This window comes from Rhinolophus sinicus, chromosome 13 (genome assembly GCF_057876585.1).
Source record: "Rhinolophus sinicus isolate RSI-liver-muscle chromosome 13, RSI-T2T, whole genome shotgun sequence".
In the NCBI taxonomy this organism is placed as follows: domain Eukaryota; kingdom Metazoa; phylum Chordata; class Mammalia; order Chiroptera; family Rhinolophidae; genus Rhinolophus; species Rhinolophus sinicus.
In genome coordinates, this window is record NC_142513.1 from 889,168 (window position 1) to 913,564 (window position 24,397).

The window sequence follows — 24,397 nt, forward strand, 5'->3', positions numbered from 1 at the left end:
TCAGTGGCCTTGTAACATGGCAGCAGTATTTCCAAGGACAACTGCAAAACCTGGGTCCCTCTAATCCAGCTGGGCATCTTTCCCACTACGAAGGTTAGCTCAGCTCAGTGCCGCCGACACGGATGGCGTCCCCACTGGGGACGTGGGGCTCACGTGGAAAACCAGGCCGACTGATGCTTGCTCGTGTGCGTCCCTGTGTGGGCCCTCTAGCACTGAACGTGGCAGGTCCACGCCTCCCGAGGGGCTGCAGGCTCAGGTGCTGGGGGTTCTGAGGCCTCGGGCAGGTGCCTTTGGAGGTGTTCCAGCCGATGGGGAGGGCCGTCTTCCAAGGTTGTTCGCGTGCATAGTGTCCCCTTTCTGTGCTCCCTTTTTAACTTAGCTGGGAAGTTCTGTGCCTGAAATGCTGTCAGGTAAGACCTCTGGTCTCCAAGTGTACCGATAGCTGCAGACTGATCGCAGCGCCTGCTGCCGACTGTACCTTCCTCCTCCGAAACCAATAAAAGTTTTCCGTGGAAACCACTCATTGTTTGTTTGAATTGAACCGTTAGTAGCTCTCAGTACCTGTCCCAGTGTCCCCCGGTGCTTGTCATAGCCAGCACGCCTCCCGTCCAGTCGTGCCGCCCAGCCAAGGGCTGCAGGCCACCTGGACCAAGATGACACTCATTCCTGCTGGAGCATCGAGCCCTGTGGCTTTGTCAGGTCGTATGGCTTCAAAATGGAGAAGCGGGAGAGGGGTGTGTGTGCACGTGTGCGTGCCTGCGTGTGGAGGGCGGGGCGGGCACACCGCTACCTGTGTTTGCAAGTCTTTCCTGCCCAGTCACACTTAAAAACTGTCACCTAGTAACTCCTACACCTTTTCTGTTCCAGCAGGTGGGAAAATTTTGTTTGCACAGGCAGACCGTAAGAGGGTTTTCATTTTAAATAATGGGTAGTGGAGCATGCCAGACAGATTTAGAGGTGAAAGCAATGTTTTGCTAGTTTGGGGGTTAAGGAGTCAGCTTTCAGATGGTTTATTAAAAAGCTTTGTCCCATGATGTGTCAAGTTTGAGATACATGGGGAGCCCAGGACTCCCTCCTCTTCCTGGCAATTCACCTTCCCTCACATCCCTGTGGCTGACACACCTGGGCACGCATCCTGCTTTGGTCTTGTCTCAGGAAACCAGGTGGCACAGCCTCTTCAGATGACCCTGACCCTGGGCTTCCCGTGCCTCCCCTGTGTGAGGATTAATGGGAACACTGAGCTGAGGCTCCCCTCCCCCGTGACCACTCAGAAAGGATCCGGCAGCTAAAGGCTTGTTTTCACCCACAGTCCTTTCCGAGGGTAAACATTTGCTCCCGCGTTGCCTTGGGCGTCGGGTGGGAGTGCCCACACCCTTGTTCTCAGTCTGTCCGACCCTCCTTGTCTGGGATAGAGCAGGGGACCGCTGACCTGACAGCAGTCCCACTCACCTCGTGCTTGTTTTCATCTGATGCGCCAATTACAAGCCTCTACAACCCTCAAAAGGGAGGTGGGTAAGTGAGCGCCCTGCTTCTAACAATGGAGAAAGGGAGGAATTTGCAAACGAGACGCAGCCCTGGGTTGGAGCCCTTGGTCTCCGCCCTGCAGCCAGCCTCGTCCCTGCGCTGCCCCTTCTCTGGGGCCAGGTCGCGGGGGCTTTGGGAGGGAGAGCTGGGTGACCGCCCCATGCAGACACCCCTTTATACTCTGCAGCGTTCCCTCCTCTCGTCTCAGTAGGGATTGTGTCCAAGACCCAGCATAGCTCAGTGGACTTGACTTTTTCTCCTGTGAATGTAGGTTACCATTCAAACATGCAGCCATAACACCAACATATCAGTCGGATTATAAGATTTGACTGCTTCAAAATAGGGATGTGCATTTTTGAGAGCCCCGTTTAAAATCTTGGAGGAGATGAGTGGGGAAATTCAAAACTAACCCCCACCCAGCTGGAAGTTCTACTAGACGATCAAGTAATTTCACCATGACCTTTCCCACCATGAATATGATGACAAAGGTTAAAGTCAAGGGTTCTGCCGAGGCTGGGATACAGTCTTGTCTTGAGTAAGCATGTTAAGCCATTAAAAGTTGGAGTTGGCGTGGTACCCTTCATAAGGGCCGGAGACCGTGTCCTCCTGGGTTTAACAGTCACTTCCCATGGCACACGGCTTAGTGACCTGAAGCTTGATTCCTGCCTCAAGCCTTGTGCTTCAGAAGTTGGGCTGGTTTTCATGTGGCATAGCCCCTCTGCGTTGAGGTCAAGTTCTGGGGGACCTCCCCACACCAAGGCTCCCAGCCACCTATGTGGCTGCGCACATTCCCCTTCTGAAGTGGGGTCCTTTAGGGAGCAGAGGCCTGCGAGAAGCTGTCCTGCAGGCTCTAGGGCTACTGTCAACAGTTGGGTCCAGACAGGCCAGCAGAGCCAATTTAACAATTGACCAGACACAAACACGGTGTGACGATGCCGTAAAACACTCAGGAAAGAGCGGGAACACTGAGAAGTACTGTTTCAAGTTAAAATACCCGTAACTCATGTTAATTAGAAAGTGGACTTGGCTACCCCGCACATCTGAGCAGGGACACTTGGGTGTGAAACTCCAGGCTGTCAGTCCCTGGGCCCTCTGCCCAGCTGCTCCTCTCCCTGGATACGGCTGTTAGCGGCAGGGTAGGGATAGGACATGCTGGAAGCCGTTCTCTGATGAAGGTGGTGAGATCCTGGGGCATTAGGGGTGCAGGTCTTCAGTGGGCATCTCAGCTCGCACACCAGCCTGTGGAGCAGGGCCAGTGCCTTGGCAGCCCGTGTGGTGCTGGGTCACCTCTGGGCCTCAGGTGGCTGGGACGTCCAGCACCTGGAGCTCAGCCTGTCAGCCAGCCCATGTCTGTTGGGATTTAGGGAGATTAACATCGCTGAAATCACAAAATAGGGAAAAAAACACTGATTTTCTTTTTTAGTAAGTAAAAAAAAAAAAAAGGAACATCAATATATACCATAGTAATGTTAAACTATAAATTGAATTTATGCAATTTCATTACAAACTTTCTGTCCTTTGTGTAACATTTCTCCCTAAATTACTGTTTGGTGACTTGGATTTTTTTTGTTCCCTTTGGCATTCCAGATTTATGAGGAGTGTGGGGGTGGGAGAGCATTACGGAAATACCAGTGCTCCTGATGCAGTGTGCCACCATTTGGAATACTGTCCTTTGTAAAGAAATAACCTTTAAGAACTATACTGTGCTCTAAACCCCCAGTGTATTTTCTTTGCCACCAGCGTTGCGAAACTTCGACGCTTGATTGCCACACCAGGCCCTGTGTTTACAAAGAGTGAGCATTAGGTGGCTCTTGATAAGTGAGCTCTCACTGAGTTTTTCTTCTAAACCTGAAAATATTTACTGGAGCCATTTCAGTCTGCATCACTTTTCCCGTGAGTTGTCATTTTGACACCGCGGCTAATGGACTTACTTAGCTAACGGCACGCGTTACATTGGTCATTACAATCGTATTGATCGTTGCAGTTGAGTTGTAGAATTAGGTTCTAGTCGAAGCTCTAATATTAGCTTATTTAGCTTAATTCAGGTGTCGTGACTCACAAGTTCAAGACCAGAAGGGCTGTTACCTTCGTGATGTGCAGCCAGAGGCAAATAAAAGAGCATAGCTAAGCGTCCTAGTACGTTCATGCCTTGTTCCCTGTAGGGTAAGAACGCTGGCCATGTGCATAGTGGCCTGCCTGCACCGCCGCCTCTCCCCCCTGTTGCTTGAGTATTACATGTCGTTTTGAAGGCTGTAATGTCAACTCTGATGACTGGGGCGAATGTACTCACGAATCGTGCCCTTGGTTTCGTGGTTTATGAGCCAGGGATTAATTGCTTCCTGTCCAACAGCCCCTGTCGGCCTGGGCAGGCACATGGGTGTGTGTGTTCACGATCTTTTGCAATAAGCTCTCCAAACACTTGGTTTTATTTTGCCACAATTTCTTCCTTCTACCTATTAAAACATTCCCCACTGCTGCCCTTGATCAAGTTCACCTCTGAAGGACGGAAGCTGAATTTAGAGTCTAAAATTCACACAGTGCTTTGTTTTGCAGGTCTCGAGTCACCTCGTCCAAACATCATCCTGGGGTTAGTAATCTGTCAAAAAATAAAACGGCCTTCAAATGCTGGAGAATTCGACAAGGTAGAGGAGAAGCGACCCCGACTGCAGACCCAGGAAGAACTGGATGTTTCGGTCCACCCCCGAGTGCCTCCGGCCTCGCAGTCCGAGAAGAAGCCCCCCAAGTATCAGCTCTGCTCTGGGGACTCAGCTGTCGGCACCACGCCCCCGGGGTCACCCCCGCCCCCGCCCCCTCTTCCAGAGCCTCCTGTTGTGCCGGCTTCGTCGTCATCGTCGGTGTTAAAAATACTGTCGTCCCTCAAACCGGGAGCCACCAGCACCGCCAGCACCGCCGAGGCACCCACTGCTTCAGCCACAGTCACAGCGGCCGCTTCCTCTGCTTTGAAAACAGCTTCGCCCCTGGAGCACATCCTGCAGACTCTGTTTGGGAAGAAAAAGTCATTTGACCCTCCTGCCAAGGAGCCTGTGGAATCCGCCCCTGCCACCCAGCAAGACACCAAGGCCAAGGCTGAGTGTGGGCTGCCGGCAGCGCCCTTGCTGGATCCCATTGTCCAGCAGTTTGGTCAGCTGTCAAAAGAGAAGGCTCTGGAGGAGGAGGAGGATGACAGGCCATATGACCCCGAGGAAGAGTACGGCCCTGACAGAGCCTTCGACACGCAGCTCAGCAACCTGGGGAAACAGCCGGACGGCGAGAAGGCCCCCGAGAGCTCCGAGCGCGAGGAGGTGGCCTATGACCCCGAGGACGAGACGATCTTAGAAGAAGCCAAAGTGACCGTGGACGACCTGCCCAACAGGATGTGTGCAGACGGCAAAGGCGCTTCCAGCGAGAGGCCGGCCGCTTACGCTGCTGACGGCTCCACCCCATCTTTGGTCGAGCAGCAGAAGATGATAGAAGAACTCAACAAGCAGATCGAGGAGCAGAAGCGACAAGTGCAGGAGCAGGAGGAGGCGCTCCGGCTGCAGAGGGCCGCTGTGGGGGCCTCCATGGCTCACTTCTCTGTGTCCGACGCGCTGATGTCGCCGCCCCCAAAGGCGGCACTGCCTAAGCCCGAGCTGTTTCCGCATGAGCAGCCAGCTGCAGGCCGGGCAGCAGCGCCCCCCTCCAGTCAGGGGCCAGGCCCAGGCTCTGACCCGAGACAGAGCCAGAGCCAGAGCCGGGACCCTCGGCAGGCGCGGCGACTAGCCGAGAGCAGTGAGAGCGAGGCCTCCAAGGCCAACTGCACACCCAGCGCCCCACCTGGAGGGGCTGCTGCCACTCAGGGGCCTGCACCAGCCCCGGAAGAAAAGGAGTCGTGGGCTCCCCGTGACGAGGCCGAGGTGCCGGCCCAGCAGGACAGCCCCGCAGGGGAGCCCTCAGAGAATCCGTCCCAGCTGCCCCCTGAGAGCGGCGCCCCCACAGCCAGACCTGCTCGGAAGGTGCTGCTGCCCACGCCCCCGGGCGCTGCCTTCCCGTCCACCTTCCCTTTGCAGAACGCCAGCCAGAATTTCAGTTCTGTGGGGAGGGATCACTTCTCGAGCCCGGCGTTCACATCTCAGGAGAAACCCTTTGGCTCGTCCCAGTATGAGGACCCGAGAAATGCTCTGTTTGCTGAAAAAAGTGACCGTTCAGCAGTTGAAACTGAAGGAGACAGAGCCCCACAGTCCAGACCTGGCGAGGGGGCCGCCCCATTCCCTCCACCTGGACAGAAAGGGGCCCCTCTGCCCCAGTTTCAGGGGCAGCGTGAGCCTGCACCACGTACCTTCGGGATGTCGGGGCTTCATGGCCCCAATTTCCCAGGACCCAGGGGCCCAGTCCCTCCATTTCCAGAAGAGAATGTCATCTCCAACAACGATGGGCCGAGGGGGCCTCCACCGGCCAGGTTCGCAGCCCAGAAGGGTCCCATTCCTTCCTTATTCTCAGGGCCACACGGGCCACCTCCCTACGGGGACAGCAGGGGCCCCTCCCCCTCTCACCCTGGGGGTCCCAGAGGAGCAGCACCGCCCCAATTCGAAGAACGCAAGGATCCCCACGGGGAAAAAAGAGAGTTCCAGGACACCGCATACAACGAGATGGCCGGCCCTCCGTCTCAGTTCGAAGGACCAGAACAAGGCCAGTTCATGGGGAACAGGGGCGGGGCACCTTTCCAGTTTGGGGGCCCAAGGAGGCCTCTGCTGTCTCAGTTTAAAGGGCCCCGAGGAGGGCCTCCTCCCGCTCAGTTTGGGGGTCAGAGAGGACCAGCCCCTGGCCATTTCGTGGGCCCAAGGGGGCCGCATCCTAGTCAGTTTGAAGGACCCAGAGGCCAAGCACCAAATTTCATGCCAGGACCCAGGGGAATTCAGCCTCAGCAGTTTGAAGAGCAAAGGGTGAATTCCCCGCCGAGATTTGCAAATCAAAGGGCGCCAGCACCCCTGCAGTTTGGTGGACCAAGGGGGTCTTCTGCTCCTTTTCCTGAGAAAAACGAGCAGGCGCCTTCCCGCTTCCACTTTCAGGGCCAGCCCACCCCAGTGATGAAGCCGGTGCCCAGGCCACTGCTGGAGCTGCCCAGCCACCCCCCCCAGCACCGCAAGGACCGCTGGGATGAGGCTGGCCCGCCTTCCGGGGCAACTGGACCAGGCTCCGAGGCCGACGGACAGTGGGCCTCGCCCGACTTCCGAGAGGGCAAAGGCCACGAGTACAGAAACCAGACTTTGGAAGGGCGACAGAGGGAGCGGTTTGAAGCCGGGTCCAAAGAGAAACCACTGGACGAGCCTGAAGGGCAGCCCGAGGGTCGGCAGGGTCGCGCCTTCGATGAGAGGAGACGGGAGCGGGAGCACGGGAAGCCCTGGGATCGTGAGCGGAGCAGGAATTGGGGCCGAGAGCGGGACTGGGACCGGGGCCGCGAGTGGGACAGACACCGCGAGAAAGACTCCTGCCGAGAGTGGGACAAAAGCAAAGAGCGGAGCACAAACAGGGACAGAGAGCGGGAACGGAGCAGGAACCGGGACCGGAGGCGGGACCGGGAGAGGTCTCGAAGCAGAGACCGGGACCGCGAAAAGGCGCGAGAGCGTGAGCGGGGCCGAGACCGTAAGGACCGCAGCAAAAGCAAGGAGAGCACGCGGGACCCAAAGGCCGATACCCCACGGGCCGCCGAGCCCGCCGCCCAGACCTAGCGGCCAGCCCAGGCCTGCGTTAAAGGCTTGGTGTCAGTCCCTGGCTGGCGTGGTCTCAGCTGAGCAACCATCCTTTTTAAAAGCCAACTTCATAAAATGTGTCGAACAAATAGTTTTTCAAATAGCTATGAACTTAGATGCAGAATAGAGTAGAATATTCTGGACTTCAAAAATTACTGTAATTTTGTGTATAATGGTTTCTTACAAAATTTCACATCTTTACAATTCTGATGCTTTTTTTAAAAAAAACTAAGAACTCTTAATATTTCCATTTAAAATTACTGAAATGGGAAAATGTCTACAAAAGCATATTGCTTTTTTTCAGATTATAAAGTTATCTTTTCCAATAACTTGACTATGGTAAATTTTAAGGGAGTTTCAGTGGACCTTAGAGCCATACCTTTGCTGACATCTCATCTGTATTTCTAGGCTTCCCAAGCTGTTTTTACAGGTTAACAGGCTCTCCCGAAAGCGGTAGGGCTGAGGGGGAGCAGTATCAGCCGCCTCTGGAATGCTGAGAAACAAAGCTTACCCGTGCGTTTTCCTTTTGTCATAGAAATTTCAACTGGGAAACAAAACACATTTCTTAGTTTTGCTCAGTTTTTATGTCACCTTATACTTTTTTTTGAAAACATGATTAAAAGCAACATCTGAGTAGAAATTGTTACATTTTGAATAACAACTTATTGAAAAAGGTTTAAATTTTAGCAGCCTAAACAAAGTGAGAAAATAAACCAATTAAGTGTACTTTAAAGGGGGGTGGGTGGGTTTCTTTGGTTGGAATAATCAGGAACATTTTGTTTGTTCACTTCATCGTCTGAGCAGTTCTTCCTGTATCCCAGGCAAAGTGCACTAGCTCTAAATTGTTATATTTGTGAGGTGATAAATTTTAAAGTTTGCCTTTGAAAATGGAACAATATTTGTATAAAGTCTGAGATGACAAATAGTGATTTTAGTTCAAGAACTACAAATAGAACGCGTTCACTGTGAAAGACAGTGTATTGCTTCTTGTCATGTATTTTTTGAGTTCTGAAGTGTGAGGAAGAGAAAACTGCTAATTTATTTGACTGTACAAATCCTCTTTGGTAATTTTTTTATATTTTCATAAACTTACTTTTGCAAATGTAAAATTAGAGTTTCATTTGTTCTTTGGAGTCTGTTATTCCCTTGTACGTCACTACAGATTTTTCACTTTCTAGCACAAATGTTTAAATTTGGAAGGATTGAGAACACAGCAGTTGGGACGATTGGTGTAATAAACCCAGTGTCATAGGCTAAATTACATTCAAGTGGTGTCAAGTTCCAACACCTAATACGATGTGAAGGTTTTTTTACATGTAAAACAAATTTTTCTAATTTAAATACACAAGTGTAAAAATCAAGTGTGTTTCTTTAGGTTTACTTGATAGAAATTTCTGTAAATTGTATTTTATATTGCAAAGTATTATATCACTGTACATTAAAACATGGAACTTCATAGGTTTTGTTACTTGAAGTAGAATAAACATCTACAGGTTTTCTGTCTTGTGTGTCATCACATCTCTTCCACGTGGGGAAGCTGGGGACCCCTTCACACCCAAGATTGGGTGAACCCAGCTCATGACCGGCTGACAACTGGATGCATCTACTTTCAGGGACTCCCAGTCCGACCTGGAGGTGGGTGACCCACACCTACTGCTGTTGTCTTCGGGTCTTGTTCTATCAGAGCAGGAAGCCTGAAGCTGGTACAGGAAGAAGAGACAAGTGTGTGGTTAGACGATGACCAGTGATGTGGTCAACGCAGGTCCCCAGGGTCAGCAGGCACACGGTGGGCCAAACCTCAGCCTGAGGTTTAAAGGAGCAGCGGGCTGGTTGGGAAGCTCGTGGTGAGGCAGCATTGGTGGCTCAAGGCACCTGTGACTCCACTTCGCCAGCATCAGGCACACACGGTACAGGGCGTGCTGTGCAGGGCTTGGCTCTAGGAACCTGACCAAGGAGGAGTCCGGCCGGCCGAGCACACAGGCCAGGCCCCAGTGGCCGTGTTCCGGTCGGGAATCCCCCGGGACTGGGGGCTGCCACGCGGTTGTATGGAACGAGTCCCTGCGCTTCAGCTGCCTCAACAGAGGCAGCTGGGGGGGACGCAGGGAGCTGTTTCACCAGAAAACACAAGACTCCGGGGGGTGCCGCCCCTCTCCGCACCACCCCCAGCATCCAGGAACACAGGGAGGCAGTGTCCCAGGGGAGGGGCACAGCAGGGGACTGCGCTCTCCAAGGGGCCTGAGCCCCAGAACACAGCCGGCGGGCATGCCTGCCACATCGGCTCCTCCTCCTAAAATTTCTGGTTGTACCTTGTCCGGTCAGCCAGGCCGTGTCACATGGCCGCCCCTCCTGTAAGGGAGCTAATCAGGATCTTAGTAAAGAGGAGTTGTGAAGCCGCAGGGAGGGCCACCAGCGTGTATGTCAGGCACTGCATGTTAAAAAACTGACAGTAACCTGTGCTGGTGAGGATGCAGGGTAACTGGTACGTCCCTCACTGCAGGGAGGAGGGGGACGTGGCTTGTCGAGTTCAACCCCACAGCCCAGCGATCCCCCTGCAAGAATCTTCCCCAGACCATGCATTATTGTGGGATAACATCTCCCAGAGGCCGAAGATTGGTTCTGGGGACACATCTTGGGTATTGCACGGGGCCACAGCCCCCAAAGTACCCCTGTAGGATTGGAATGTCGTGAGGGAGATGGCACTTAAGGAAAACAGTCTAGACAGGCTTCTTAGGGCACAGTAGTTTTTAAAAGATTGAGAAACTGCTCTAAACAAATGAAAACTTACTTTCACACAAGTCTGTAAGCAAATCTTTGCAGTGATTTATTCAAAATTGCCCAAACAGGAAACCACCTACATGCCCTTTGATCAATGAAGATAAACGGTGGCCCCGCCACAAATGGGGTGACGGAAAGGAAGTCAATGCAAGGACAGTGAGTCTCAGACACATGGAGAAAGGGAAAGGCGCTACACCAAAGGCCACCAGCCAAGGATCCTGTCATGTGACATGCCGATAAGGCAAAAGTCTCTACCTCCAATCTGGATGATGGGGCCTCCTACCTGAGAAGCTGGCAGAAAAGCAGATGCACACCTGGCCCAGGATTTGAGGGCTGAGCAGTCTGTCACCCACCAGGGTGAGTCACCAGGGGTGTGACCCACCTCAACCCTTGGGGCATAACTGGCAGTGTGTCTGTGCTTCTTTGCTGGCCTCCAGATCTCATGCACAAAGGTCCCCTCAACCAGGAACACACAGGATTCCAAGAACAGTGGCCCAGCCGTCACACAGACACACCACCCCCACCACCGTGGGCCCAGCACCTCCACAGGCCTTGCTTGCAGCACCCTTTAAGCCATAATTTCCAAACAAAGACAGTAGCAGTCATGCTCCCACCCAACATGACACACCGTCCCAAAATGCGCTGCCGTCCCCAGGACACAGTCCCTCTCTGCCTCCAGCCACGTTAAATCTTCTTCTGAGATTCACACTTCCGCATGCTGCCCTGTCCTGCAAACTCTGGGAATAAGGCCAACCACTCTTGACACAGGAAATAAGAAGAAACGAAAACCAAAGTATGTGGTTAATAAGCAGACAAGCATGTTCATATCAAAGTAGGAAGACAGTCATTTTTGCAGCTGATCATCTGGTCACCTCTAGTGTTGATGAAATCCTCCTTCCACTGCCCACACCATGCTCCTCTGGCCGTCAACCAGCCCCTGTGCTGGGCGGGTTCCATGCCTGCTGGGACACCAAACTCCCTTCCTGCTGGTCTGTGCTATCAGTAGTCCTGCCTGAATTACAGCGTTATCATCGTTCTCCACTGACTGTAGTCACAGGACGTGGAGTGCTAAGAGGTGCCCCCGGTTCGCCTCCCCCTCACTGGGTAGTAGCAGCTCGCTTCCCCTCGACAGTTAGGCCCCATCTCCCCAGCCAGTACAGCCTCTCTTCTGTCTTTGCCCTGAGATTCACTGGGTGAAGACTGCAAAGTGGCCGAGCGGAGTCTCAGCCACCCGCCCAATCCCAGTGAGTGGTCCCTGAGTCCTCTGGAGGAAGCGCCCCTGCCCTGGGATTGAGCCCTCTGGAACCGAAAGCTGCAGGAACAGGAAGCACAGATTTTGCTGGTGGACCAGTAGAGATTATAGTGAGAGGAGCCACCCTCTTTCCCCTTTAATTCTCTGGTTCCTGAATCCTGGCTTTGGAGTGAGAGCAGCATATGTCAGTTGCTGACTCAGCAAATGTGTCCTGGAAGATATGCCAGGCCCTGCACGATGGTGCCATCCAGCTGGAGCTGTAACTGAGTCTACAGCAGGCCATCAAACCCATCCATCAGGAAGGCCACGACCCTGAGCACCGACACCATACGCCGGCGGGGACGTGGAGCCACGGGATCCCTCAGTCACTGTGGGGAGAGCAAACGGTGCAGCCGCTTTGGAGGACAGTTTGGCAGCTTCTTACAGAGCTAAACATACTCCTAGGATCCAGCAATCACGCTCCTTGGTATTTACCCAAAGGAGCTGGAAGCTTGTCCACACGAAACCTGCACACGGACGTTTACAGCAGCTTTATGCACAATCGCCAGAAGTTGGAAGCCACCAGGATGTCCTCCAGTGGGTGATGGATAAACAAACTGTCCATCCAGACAGTGGAATATTACTCAGCAGTAACAAGAAATGAGCCGCCGGGACATGAAAAGACACGGAGGAACCTTAAATGCACATGACTAAGCGAGAGAAGCCTGAAAAGGCTGCACCCTGTGTGATTCTAATTACACGACCTTCTGGAAAAGACAAAACCAAGGAGACAGTGAAGACCAGTGGGTTGGGGGGGGGAGGAAGGGATGGACAGGGAAGCACAGGGCACTTTCAGGGCAGTGAACTACTGTGTTCCGGACACTTTTCACCTGTCTACTAGGTCGCAGGGAGACTTCGTGACCCCACAGCACACCCTGGCTCCGTGAACTCGTGCTGGAACGCGACTCGGATAAGCACCTCGTGTATGCGCCCGGCCACCCGCCAGGCTCGGATGGCTCCCCGCGCCGCGGACACTGGGCCGGGGAGGCCCGAAACCTCCCCACCCTTCCCTGCGCGCGCAAGCTGGGTCAGGCCGCCACGGGCGGGGGCGGGGCGGTGGGCGGTTGAAGGGCGGGGCCCGCGGGGTGGGCGGGAGCGCAGGGGGAGGAGCTGCCGTTGGGGGCGGGGCGGCGCAGGCGCACTGGGTCGGCGGTTTCCGGCGCGCCGCCCGCCGCAGCACGTCAGTCGCCGGCCCGCCCGCCGCCGCGCGACCCCCGCCGTTGGCGCCGGCATGTCGGGCCCCGGGCCGCGGGAGCCGCCGCAGGCGCAGGCGGGCGGGCCGGCGGGCCCCGAGGGCGCGGACGCGGCGCTGGGCGAGGCGGGGCTGAGCTTCACGACCACCGACCTGAGCCTGGTGGAGATGACGGAGATCGAGTACACGCAGCTGCAGCACATCCTGTACTCGCACATGGAGGCGGCGGCGGCCGACGGCGAGCTCGAGACGCGCCTCAACTCGGCCTTCCTGGCGGCGGCGGCGCCGGGCGCGGCGGCGGGGGGCTTCGCGGCGTCCGGGGGCGCGCCGCCCGTGTACCCGGTGCTGTGCCCGCCCGCGCTGGCCGACGGCGGCTTCGCGGGCGCCAATCCGTGCCTGGGCCACATCGACTTCCAGGAGCTGCGCATGATGCTGCTGAGCGAGGCGGGCGCGCCCCCCGCCAGCGCCGCCGAGAAGACGCCGGGCGCCGACGGCCCTGGCCCGGGCGCAGCGAGGCCCAAGGCGTCCGACGGCGCCGGCAAGGAGAACGCGGCGGCCGGGGAGGGCGCGCCTGAGGCGCGGGCCAAGCCGGCCGTGCGCGTCCGCCTGGAGGACCGCTTCAACAGCATCCCCGCCGAGCCGCAGCCCGCGCCGCGCGGCGCCGAGCCCTCCGAGCCGGGCGTGGCGCTCAACAAGTGGGTGCCGCGGAGGGGCGCGTACGGCGCAGCCTGGCCTCCGTCCCGCCGGGTCTGGGCGTAGGCGACGCACGTAGTGAAGCTTCGAATGTAAAATGCGGCTTCACCGTGTCGGGCATTGCCGGCCTGTGTGGGGCGTGTCCCAAAGAGCAGCAGCCCGTCTGCTGCGGTGCCGCTTCCGCTTTCTGTCTGCCCCCACCCTGTAGTTTTCCCCGTTGTCCGCATAGTCATCAGATTTCGGAGGTCGGCCCCTCAAAAGAGATTGCTGTCAAGGGTGTGATGGAGGGATAACTGCAGCTTGTCCCCCGCGGCGCTCGCCGACCACTGTTTGTAGAGATCGCCCCAGCGGGGCGGTCAGCGCAACAGCTTTGAGCGCCTCTCTAGAAGATGGGCTGCTCACTGTCACAGCGCCTTGGGAAATGGGTGCAATGTTTCGGGAGTGTTGTGAGCGGGACGTGGCTATCCAAGGAGCAGTCTCACACACGTGTGTCTTCCCACAATGTCAGACTTCATTAGAATGAAGCCACGATCTAGTCCTACTGACTCGGTTTCCCACGGGCATTAACCAAGGCCCCAGCCAGAGCACAGCCTCCAATAGTCAAGGGAGAGCAGTATCACACAGGAGGGTCACACAGATTTGCAAGCCATAAGGTTAGGCAAGGTGAACAGTCTTAGGAAAGAAGGATGAGAGAGTCCGGTGTCCAGCGACAGTCCCTTTGGCGCTGGGGTGTGCAGTGTCAGGTGTCAGTCAGGCTGGGCTGGTGAGACGGTCAGGAGGCGAGGCTTCAAGCACTCCATCTGGGAGGAGTACAGGTGTGGCTGTCAGCTCCTCAGCTGAGGCCTGAGCCATGAGCCATGGGAGAGCTGTGATCTTACGCTGGAGACTGGGTGCGGTGCCCCCATCTGCAGTCCCAGAAAGCCATCAGATGGTCACACTCCAGCCTGCGTCTGGAGTTAGCTGGTTAGAGCGTTCACTGGGTACGCCGTGCAGGGGGTGCTGCGGCATGGCCATCACTTTGTGACTGACAGCTGTCGGAATTATTAGTGGTGTCCATTCTGTGTTCATAATGAATGCTCTGTACAAGGAGGCTACCTGCTGCACGGCATTCACGGTTCTGGGTTTGCTTTTGTCTCGGCAGTTTGGTGACTCTTATTCGACATCCATCTGAATTGATGAACGTGCCTCTTCAGCAACAAAACAAATGTACGACCTTAGTGAAGAATAAGACCTCAGCTGCCACCGCTGCCCTGCAGTTCACCTACCCGTTGTTTACCACCAACGCCTGTACCAGCGGCGCGGGCACCAGTCTCGCACAGACACAGGTACTGGGGGATGTGCGTGGCCTCGCTCTTTGGTGTTCAATGAATTGAACTTACTAGGTCCCAAGGATTTGTTTTTTCATTGAGCGTAATAACCTTTTAAAATCGAGGCATTTATGTGGTTTGGGAATATTTAAAAGGCCTCAGTGCATCTACAGTTCTTCACATGGCATAGTAATAGCAGTGACGTCACTTCTTTCCAGTGCATTTTGTTTGTGCAGTAAAGAGGAGAGCAAGTTGCATGTTGATAAAATTCCCTTTCTGCCTCATCTTTTCCAGAGTTCTAGTAACTCCTGTTCTATCCTCGATGCTGCCAAGCACCAGGATATCGGATTGCCGAGAGCGTTTTCTTTCTGTTATCAGCAAGAAATTGAATCCACTAAGCAGACTTTAGGCAATAGAAACAGAGCGTTGCCTGAGCAGGTGTGGATTAAAGTGGGAGGTAAGCCACCAAGCGGAAGGGAGCAGGTACTTCTCCTGCCTGACCTTTGCCTGTCTGTCATTGTGGCCTTAGGCCGGGAGTCGGGAGGTGGTTTATAGACCTGAACAGGTCTTGAAAGTGTCTTTATATGTTGGCCCCTTCCACACCTCCTTCCCCAGTCTTCTCACTTTGAACATTCTTCTGAATTTCGAACGTCCTACTTACACTTGGTATGGGGACATTGAGTTCAGGGGCTGCTTTTTAAAATTGTAAATTCCGTAAACAGAAAAATGATAAACTTACATAAATTTCCAGCTATCTTCTACTTACCAAAGCACGTAGTTTTTTGTTTGTTTATCTTTTTTTTTTTTTTTTTTTTAAGATTTTATTGGGGAAGGGGAACAGGACTTTATTGGGGAACAGTGTGTACTTCCAGGACTTTTTTTCCAAGTCAAGTTGTTGTCCTTTCAGTCATAGTTGTGGAGGGCGCAGTTCAGCTCCAGGTCCAGTTGCTAGTTGCAGGGGGCACAGACTTGCTGGAGTCGAACCGGCAATCTTGTGGTTGAGAGGATGTGCTCCAACCAACTGAGCCACCCAGGAGCTCAGTGGCAACTCAGCTCAAGGTGCCATGTTCAATCTTTAGTTGCAGGGGGCGCTGCCCACCATCCCTTGGGGGACTCGAGGAATCAAACTGGCAACCTTGTGGTTGAGAGCCCACTGGCCCATGTGGGAATCGAACCGGCAGCCTTCGGAGTTAGGAGCATGGAGCTCCAACTGCCTGAGCCACTGGGCCGGCCCCTATTTATCTTTTTATATTTGGTGAGCAAGGCAGGAATCTGAAATCTGCTAGAAGCTTTAGGAGACAATCTGCAGACGGGCGAAGGATTGAGTTGGGGGCACGAAGTTATAATGTGATTCAGAAAGTTTTAGAAATAAAGAAACTGCTGAAGGCAAGCTTTGCTTACCTTGAAAGTTAACTTGCAGTCCCTCCCTCCCTGGAAGCAAAGTATTTTTCAAGTAGTCCAACAAAATAACAGCTCCCGGAGCTTTTCCAGAGCTAACGAGCCACAGGATGGGCAGGGGCTGCTGCTTTCTCCTGTGGCAATAATTCATTTTCTCCTTGTTTTTGTGACATTTTATGCAAAAGCATATGTTAATATTTGTCGGGTATAAAGGTTAATATTAAAATAGTCACTGTACTGAGCACTCAGCTTTAGGAATAAAATACTACCTGTGCTTGTGAACTCCCCTCTGTGTCTCCCTCGAAAAGTTACCACCATTCTGAAATGTGCTGGGTGATTCTTTGGCTCTAGAGAACGTGGCTTTGTGTGGCTTCTTGGGAATGCATGCCACCACACATGCCAGTTAGATGCCCGCTGTTCTGTATTTGGTGGAAATTTGAATGACTTCTGTAGCATCAATAGACGCTATGATGTGATTACTCCTTCTGTGGGGAGAATCACTTGGAAAGTGAGGGCATATTCAATCCTAAACCACTTAGTGTTGTCCTCTTCTGAGAATCGCGGTTAAAACATCAGTTGTCGTAGTAGAATACTTTCAGGGTTTTTTTGCACTCTGAGTATCAGAAAAATCAAACAACTTTTGGGTCTGTCTGTTTGTAGATGACAGTTAATGCCTGTTGGTTAATGAGAGGGCATGACCAGGGTATACTGATTACATAACCTTCAGTGTTTTAATTGACTTAGGGATTTATGTCTAGTTTGTTGTTCGACCCTTGGAGCTGTGCTAACCGCGCCCACGGAATTGCTGCGGTGGACAGCTCTTGCTCTTCCGTTCTCTGTGCTCCTGACCCGCCCGTGTTTGTATCTTGGATTGAAGATGCCAAAAAATATATTCAGGATTAATGGGAATAAGAAGAATAAAAAGTTGAAATACTGCTGTTTTCTTCTTTTGCAAAGAAGAAGCGCTCTGCAAGCAAGCGATAAATAAGAGGAATCGGGGCAGAATGCGTCCATTGGACACGAGTGTAGAGCGAAGAGCCCTTGGAGAGATTCAGAACGTGGGCGAGGGCACCGCCGCCCAAGGCACCTGGCAGCCCTCGGAGTCTGCGCCGTCACACCTCGGGGAGCAGACTCAGAGTGGGCCCCCTGGGGGCAGGTCTCAGCGCAGGGAGAGGCACAACCGCATGGAGAGAGACAGAAGGTAACGCGCGGCACTGTCCAGCCCCCTACAGACAGTGCTCTTGGGCACGCAGGTCTGTTCAGGTGTTAGTGATGCCGGGCAGGTTATTGTCTAAAACAGTCGTGGATGGTTTCTGTGTTCAAAGAGAGGAAAAGTGGGTAAGCGTAAACACGGACGGGGTTTTGCTCGGTGGATCGGGATCCCCGAGCCCCCAGGTTTGCTGGCTCATTAGGAGAACTCAGGCTTTGGTTTATTGCAGAGAAAGCCCATGGCAAAATCTGAAAGGTGTGTGGGGAGAAGCCAGGGCGACCAGGTGCAGGCCCCCACTGGCCTCCTGGGGGTGACGCGGGAGCACCTAACTCCCCGCTCCGAGTTCTGAGCCGCTGAAACGCTGCTGGCACAGACTCAGTGTCCCAAGAGTTTGTTGGGGCTGATCGTGTGGGCACGCAGCCAGTTCCGGACCCCAGAGGGAAAGCCGGTGTTTAACACTATTTGCACAGTTTGGGCCCAGGGAGCCCCTCTTAGCCAATGGTGGGGGGAGCCCTCCAGAAATGCACATTCCCTGATGCTAGTCGGGCCAGCCTCTCAGCAGGCCTTTGTGAGAAGAGGGTGCGCCTGCTGGGCTACGTGCCCTGCACCCCAGGTCACTCGCTTGGTTCTTTTAAGAATGTTGGGGAAGGAGGAGGTTAAAACTGTTAGTTAAGTCGTTTCATCTGTATATTTTATTGGTGCTACTCTATGTAGAGCTAAAAGGTGTTTGACTTTTCTCTTACAACTGGGTTTTTATATGATTTTCCCTAATGTAAAATGAATTAACTTAGTCATTTATTGAGCACTTTGTAGCAGTTTCTGTTATAGGCTCAGGAAATACAGCATGGAACAAGACAAGTCATTCCACTCCGAAGCCCCAGTGTGGAGCTAAGGCAGTTTATTTCTTGTTAAAGGGATACATTAAAGCTGGTAGCCAGCGGGATACCATTACATACGTGACCCACACACTTGATCTAACTGAAGGACCTCCCTGAACGCAGCAGGAGTTACAGAGGGTGTTGTTCCTACTGACATTTATTTACCGTGTTTCCCTGAGAATAAGACCTAACTGGAAAATAAGCCCCAGCATGACTTTTCAGGAGGACATCCCCTGAACATAAGCCCTAATGAGTCTTTTGGAGCAAAACTTAATATATTAACATCCAGTCTTATTTTTGGGGAAACACAGTAATAAATATTTACCGAATACCTGTTACGTGAAAACCCTATCCTGTATGTTTACAGTCAAAGTTTCAGTTCTTACTCTGCCATTTCCTAGTTTAACAGCCTTATGCAAATTCTTCCCATCTCGCCTCCAGTTTCTGTCTATAAAATAGAGATATTCTCTACCATGTATACTGGAGACTAGAATTAGACGCGCTGATATGGCGCCAAGCCTGGATGGTAGAGAGCTTCTGGTAATGCCGGCTATTTCCCAAACCAAGTCCCCAAAGAATTCCCAATGTTCACTGGGGAAGATGAGTGGCAAGGACCACCTTGTGCAAGTTGTCCAGTGTCAGCTGCACAGGACTTTGTGTACTACTGGGGGTAATGTGTGGAAGTTAAAATGGTCAAATCATAAGACTCCAGGTGTGTTTTAAATGATCCTGAACAAGACCAGGTTTCCGGATATCATCAGGCTGGTAGACTGTGATTCCCTTTGAACCAGGGCCCCTTGGAGAATCAAAGCTGGGAATCCTAGCGGTGACAGTCCTGGGCACACCGAGGGCAGGTTTATAAGTGTTGACTGAAACAAGGACCTGCCCAGAAAAAGCACACACACCGAATTGGGCTTCTGATTTCAGGGTCTTGGGTCCATCCTTGCCCTGGACACGTGACCCTGGCCTTGCTCCTGGCCCGTGAGAAGAAACTAGGGAACACTCCCCAGGGAGGGTGGTAGGACTGGACACGGAGGTCCTGAGAGGAGGGAGGCCCTTCCCAGGCACTTGGTGGCCAGACCCCTGAGTTCTGATCCTTCGAGTGGCACGAACTCTTGCTCTGCTCCTGCCTTGCTTCAGTTTCTCCATGTCATTACTTTGGATTTTGACTGTAGGCGCAGAATCCGCATCTGTTGTGATGAGCTGAACCTTTTAGTCCCGTTCTGCAATGCCGAGACTGATAAGGCGACAACTCTCCAGTGGACCACAGCATTCCTGAAATACATTCAGGAAAGACACGGAGACTCTCTTAAGAAGGTTGGTGTTTATCAACTTCTCAGTGTTCTTATGTGTCATTTTTTTCCCAAAGATATACCAAATTGTGCTTTGTTTCATGGACTCTAATGTCACTCCTGGTCCAGTATGAACAAAGCTCTACTCATTTAATGGTGTAATTGACACTTATTAAAAGAGTGTCAAACACAGCCTGGATTTATTCACTAAACTACAGCATAGACATGACTCGAGTACCCAGTGTCATAACAGATTGAGCACCTGCTGTATGCAGTGGGTTGCACTGGGGTTTGAAGGGGTCTCAGAGGAGGTGATTTTTTTTTTGCCCTGAGAAAACTTTGTGAAAGAGATGAAGCAAGAATAGCAAAAAATACAAATAAAAATAGGCAGATAAACTTCAAATAGTCTGGGTGTCAGTGCACTCAGAAGGCAGAGAAGAGAGACGTTTGCATGGGCTGGCTGATCGGTGACAACCCGGGGCTTGGGGCCCGAGCACCTCAGTTCCTCTGCAGTCACACGGCTTGGACCCTGTCTGATCTGTGCCCAGCGAGTGCTCGTCCTTCTGTAGGGCCGAGTGCTCAGGGTGACAGTCCCGTCCGCCCCTTTGGTGGCGGTAGCGCTGGCTTCCACGCTCAGCCGTGGGGCCTTGGTCCCGGGTACTGGCCTCAGAACTCGTGCTCAGGCCATGAGGCCTCAGTGAGGGAGGCCTGAGTGCTGGACGATGTTTTTTGTCTCAGCTCTTGTGCGCCTACAGCACGAGTCTGATTAGAGAACTGAGCGGAGGTTCGCCTGATAAATGTGGGACCTTTTCTAAAAGCGCCTCCTGTGTCTCCATCCTGCACGGCTGAGAGAACTTGTCCCCCGCCGGCCGATTCTCGGACTGTGCGCTCAGAATTTGGCCTTTTCCCCTGTCTGTGTCACATGACAGTTACATCTTGTGAGTTATGTAATCTCGTTCCTTTCCTTGTATATTGAATTGCATTTTCAAGCAATACTTATGCCAGATTTGTTATAATTGGATCGTTTGTAGTTATTTATAATATAGTTACTCTTTAACTCTATTTGTTAGGGGTAGACTATTGGGTTATTTTAATAAAATAAAGCTTTTATATTTTTTAAACGATTTGAGTGTTTGGCTTCGTGTACCTATTAGTCAATTATTGATGTAATTCATTTAACTACAATGAAGGCATTACAAGAACAAAAACACCTTGCTAACTATATATATATGTATATGCAAAGATGAAATAGATGAAAAACTTATGGATGTTATATTTTATGTATATTATGCTCCCTGGATATTTCTGAAATTTAATTACATTGAGTTTGTAGATTGTTTCTATGTCAGATTTTAGGACCCCCCAAGAAACAGGCTGAAGTGACGTCAATTAGCAGTTTGTTGGGGGGATTATACAGTAAACGGCCTAAACACGTGTGTGCGCTGCAGTTTCCTCAGCAACTTTTCCTCCGCTGACTTGCATGAATATTTTTGTTCTTAAGCTACAGCACACGAGAGTCTGAAGTGCTTTTCCTGTTATTTTAGGACACATTTTATTCCACAAGTCTTTCCTCCTCTCACCAGGCTTCTGCTCATTCAGGGTGTGGGGCTACTTTGAATAAGCCAGAGTCACGGGTGGCCTGCGGGCGGCATCTGGAGAAGGACACGCTGCTGTGCGGTCCCTGCCTGCAGAGGGGCGTCTTAGGGTTTTTCTGGTGTCTTGAGTTGGAAGTTTACGTACTTATTTTCAGTCTTTCTCGTTTTCTGGTCAGTGCATTTAGAGCCGATGGCTGTCTTGGTGCTCCTTTGAAAACATCCCACAGGTTGAGGTGTAAAGCTTCATTGTCTCGAAATGTCTTTAATCGCCTTGGTTGCCTCTTCAACATAGGAGTTCTGTGGAAGTCGGTTCTTAATTTTCCACAGATGTGGGGGCTTCTTTGTGTCCTTTTAAGAACAGCTTTTTATCTGTTTCTCACATTTATTTATTGCATTGCGATCAGTGAAGATGATCTATCTGTATAAAAAAGCAGTTTTTAAAAGTTTATTGAGACTTCCATTGTGACTTCTTATGTGGTCAATTTTTTAAAGTTCCCTGGACGGGTGGAGTGCTCCCACTACCCCAGACGATTCAGGAGTTAGACCAGTGACAGCAGAGTACTTACACTGCCCTTCCTGGACATGAATTAAATATAAACCTGCTACAGCCCAGCAACAAAAAGGCAAACAACCTGATTCAAAACTGGGCAAAGGACTCGAATAGACATTTCTCCAGAGAAGATAGGCGAATGGCCCACAAGCCCATGAAAAGATGCTCAGTGTCACTGATCACCAGGGAGATGAAGATCAAATCCACAGTGGTGCCACCCCACACCCATTATTGTGGCTACGAAAACCAGAAAAACAGGTGTTGGGAGGATGCGCAGAAATTGGAACCCTTGGGACGCTGGTGGGGGTGGAAAGTGGTGCGGCCACATGGAAAACAGTCTGGGCTCCTCAGAAAGTTCAGCACAGAACTGCCACACGATCCTGCTTTTCCACTTCTGGGTACTCAGCCAGAGAATTGAAAACCAACGGATCCTTGTACCAGAATGTTCCAGCAGTAAGAGTCACGACAGCCCGAGGTCGAAGCGACCCATGTGCATCGACAGACGATGGACAAGCAAAACGGACATTCAGACAAGGGCACACAGTACGCAGCCTGAGAAACAAGTGGCGTTCTGGCACGCGCTCCAGTACAGACGGCCTGGAGGACACTGCTCAGGGGAAGAGGCCCGTCACAAAGGACAAATCCTGTGCGACCCACTCATGTGAGGTCCCTAGAGTCGTCAGACTCATAGAGACAAAGTAGATGGTAGGTGCCAGGGGCTGGGGAGAGGCGTGGGGACTTAGTGTTTAATGTGGACAGAGTGTCAGTTTTACAAGATGAAAAAGCTGCGCAAGTAGACAGTGGTGATGGCTACGCAGCAGTGAATGTGCCTAATGCCAGTGAATTAACTCACAAATGGTTCAAATGGCAAATTTTATGTTAATAAGTATTTTACCATAATAAAAAATGTATGAGCCTAGATTTGATTGTATAAGAATGCTATATTTTACGAAAAAAACATGGAAATTTAGGTGCACAAAATGGACAGACTGTCACAGTGACCGCCCATGTCCCTGTCACGGCGTCAGGCACACTTCTGGTCCGTCACACCACCCCATCCCCCACCCTCGCTGAGCCCTTTTAGAGCACGGTGGACCTGGACCGCTCAGCACTTCCTTCCCAAATGTATCCTGAGAAGAAAAGTGCTGTTGAGAAGCCTGACCACAGGCCCAGCGTCACTGCCCGCCACCCATTCCTGTGCCGAGGGGAGCAGAGCCCAGGTCTGGGGAGCTGCAGAGACCTGGGTGGGCACGGAGGTGCCAGCCTCTCCAGGTGGCTCCCAGCTGACCCACCTGAGCCAGGACCCAAGCACTGCATTTGGTTAGTAGCTCTTACATACCGTTGAGTCTGGAATGTCCCCCCTTCCGTTCCTGCTTGCCATTTACTTAATGATGAGTCGGAGGACATTGTCCGGGATGGGGGTCCCTCACCCTCTGCATCCTGCATGCCCGTGACCTTCGTCTCCTAGAGGCTGCTGAGAATTGGGTTGTCTGCTTCCACTGGCTTCTCCTTCTGGGAGGCCGAGGCTGACCGAGCACTCAGCTGTTAAAATTGAGGCCTTTTAAAACATGGATGGAGGCAGACCAGCATGACCAGGGAGCCGCCAGAAGGGCGCCTGGGGTCAGAGCCCAGCCCCTGGGCCACGCCTGCCACAGCACTCACCAGTGTGCGTGGAAAGCAAAAGCTCACTGTGGGGCACGTAATGGCTACAGAGTCTGGAGTGGTGGAACGTTCTGGAGATGCACAGTGCTGATGGGTGTCCACAGTGACTGCCTAATGTGTCAGTTTCACACTCACAAATGGGATGTATATTTTACCGCAATAAAAATAACAAATGTAAAAAAAAAAAAATAACAAATGTAAATATGGCTGCTTTTTAAAATGTAAGACAGCTTTACCGTATAATCAGGCATTTGGACAATCTGTTGGAAAAGTGAATAAAAATACGTGCAAATGTAACTATGAAAAAATATTTGAATCCCTATTTTTATCATTTATATATATACATATATATGTATATATATACCCCCTTAAAAGATGTGACATAGGTATGTGAATGGCTCCTGATTTTCCTATATATTGTGGAAGTAGTTCAGCTCTTAATTTCCACCTTTTGTGTTTTTTAAGACAGCAGTTTTCGTGTCTGAATTCGGCATTAATGATCATTTCTCGACTTTAGGAATTTGAGAGTGTATTTTGCGGTAAAACTGGCCGAAGGCTAAAGCTGACCAGACCAGACTCCTTGGTGACGTGCCCCACACAGGAGAGTCTACAGAGCAGCCCAGCCATGGAGATGAAGTGACCAGAACTGAATCCTGATTCCTGGGAAGCAGACGGTCATTCCTTCCAGCCCAGAAACATTTCCACAGCCCTGGGGCTCTGCTCTGACAGTCTCACTCTAAAGGGACATGACTCAAGTTGATGGGACTCCAGTGGGGACTTTGAAAGCACATTTTGTAAAAACATTTAGAACAAAATACTTATCCATTAATGTCCTCTTAGACCATTGAGGATGAAGACATCTTGACAATTAGTAAGTAATTTTTCAATTATCTGTCTGATTCCATCATGTTTTCTTAACATGATAACTTAAAAAATTAACATCCCTTGTAATTGCTTTAGTCATACAAGGTACATTACTTTTTACTTATTTTATTTGCATTTTAAATATGCCCCCTTAGCAACTGGAACAAGTTAAATTGTTCTTCACTAGAAGCAGTTTGGAAATTTATTTCATTAGTTTATCAACTCCCCTTGTAACGACTTCCGATCGCATAGTACTGTATTGCAAAATGCAGTCCTATTTAAACCTTTTTGCTAGAAATTTGCCAGCGATGTCCTTTCTAGGATGTCCCTACTTTTGTCCATAAATGAAATATTGTCACAGTAGGTTGCTCGGTGCCCTTGCTTCCATATTGAGAGTCATTACTTTTTGTGGAATAAACTGTAGTGTTTGGAACAGA

The 24,397-nt window shown here is 51.7% G+C and overlaps 2 protein-coding genes across 16 annotated transcripts in view; both read left to right on the forward strand.

Moving 5' to 3' along the window:
* The window catches only part of DIDO1 (death inducer-obliterator 1), a 51,159-nt gene extending 42,407 nt beyond the window's left edge, over window positions 1-8,752 (forward strand). For all 12 annotated transcript variants that reach the window (XM_019753390.3, XM_074317212.2, XM_019753389.3 and 9 more), the window contains exon 17: window positions 4,078-8,752. In XM_019753390.3, coding sequence (XP_019608949.3) covers window positions 4,078-7,232 — 3,155 coding nt within the window. In that variant the 3' untranslated portion in view covers window positions 7,233-8,752. The remainder of the gene's footprint in view (window positions 1-4,077) is intronic.
* Window positions 8,753-12,473: 3,721 nt separating this feature from the next.
* On the forward strand, window positions 12,474-24,397 carry TCFL5 (transcription factor like 5). Of its 4 annotated transcripts, XR_012491413.2 has the most exons (7): window positions 12,476-13,206; window positions 14,346-14,529; window positions 14,806-14,968; window positions 16,867-17,110; window positions 19,173-19,314; window positions 21,377-22,139; window positions 23,614-24,397. XR_012491413.2 is itself a non-coding variant. In XM_074318123.2 (6 exons), the coding sequence occupies exons 1-6, from the start codon at window positions 12,551-12,553 to the stop codon at window positions 20,136-20,138; spliced, it is 1,500 nt and encodes a 499-aa protein (XP_074174224.2). In that variant the 5' UTR covers window positions 12,474-12,550; the 3' UTR covers window positions 20,139-20,413. The 4 variants fall into 4 exon arrangements, 3 of the variants coding, with proteins under 3 accessions (XP_074174224.2, XP_074174223.1, XP_074174222.1); XM_074318123.2 differs by lacking the exons at window positions 21,377-22,139; window positions 23,614-24,397 and adding an exon at window positions 20,028-20,413 and having other exon boundaries at window positions 12,474-13,206; XM_074318122.2 differs by lacking the exon at window positions 21,377-22,139 and having other exon boundaries at window positions 12,475-13,206; window positions 16,870-17,110.

Excerpts from the sequence above, each read along its gene's own strand:
- TCFL5 (XM_074318121.2), top strand. The coding sequence starts at position 12,551 with ATGTCGGGCCCCGGGCCGCGGGAGCCGCCGCAGGCGCAGGCGGGCGGG. Across the intron at positions 14,530-14,805 it reads CCAGTCTCGCACAGACACAG|AGTTCTAGTAACTCCTGTTC; the intron begins GTACTGGGGGAT and ends CATCTTTTCCAG. Across the intron at positions 14,969-16,866 it reads GGTGTGGATTAAAGTGGGAG|AAGAAGCGCTCTGCAAGCAA; the intron begins GTAAGCCACCAA and ends TCTTTTGCAAAG.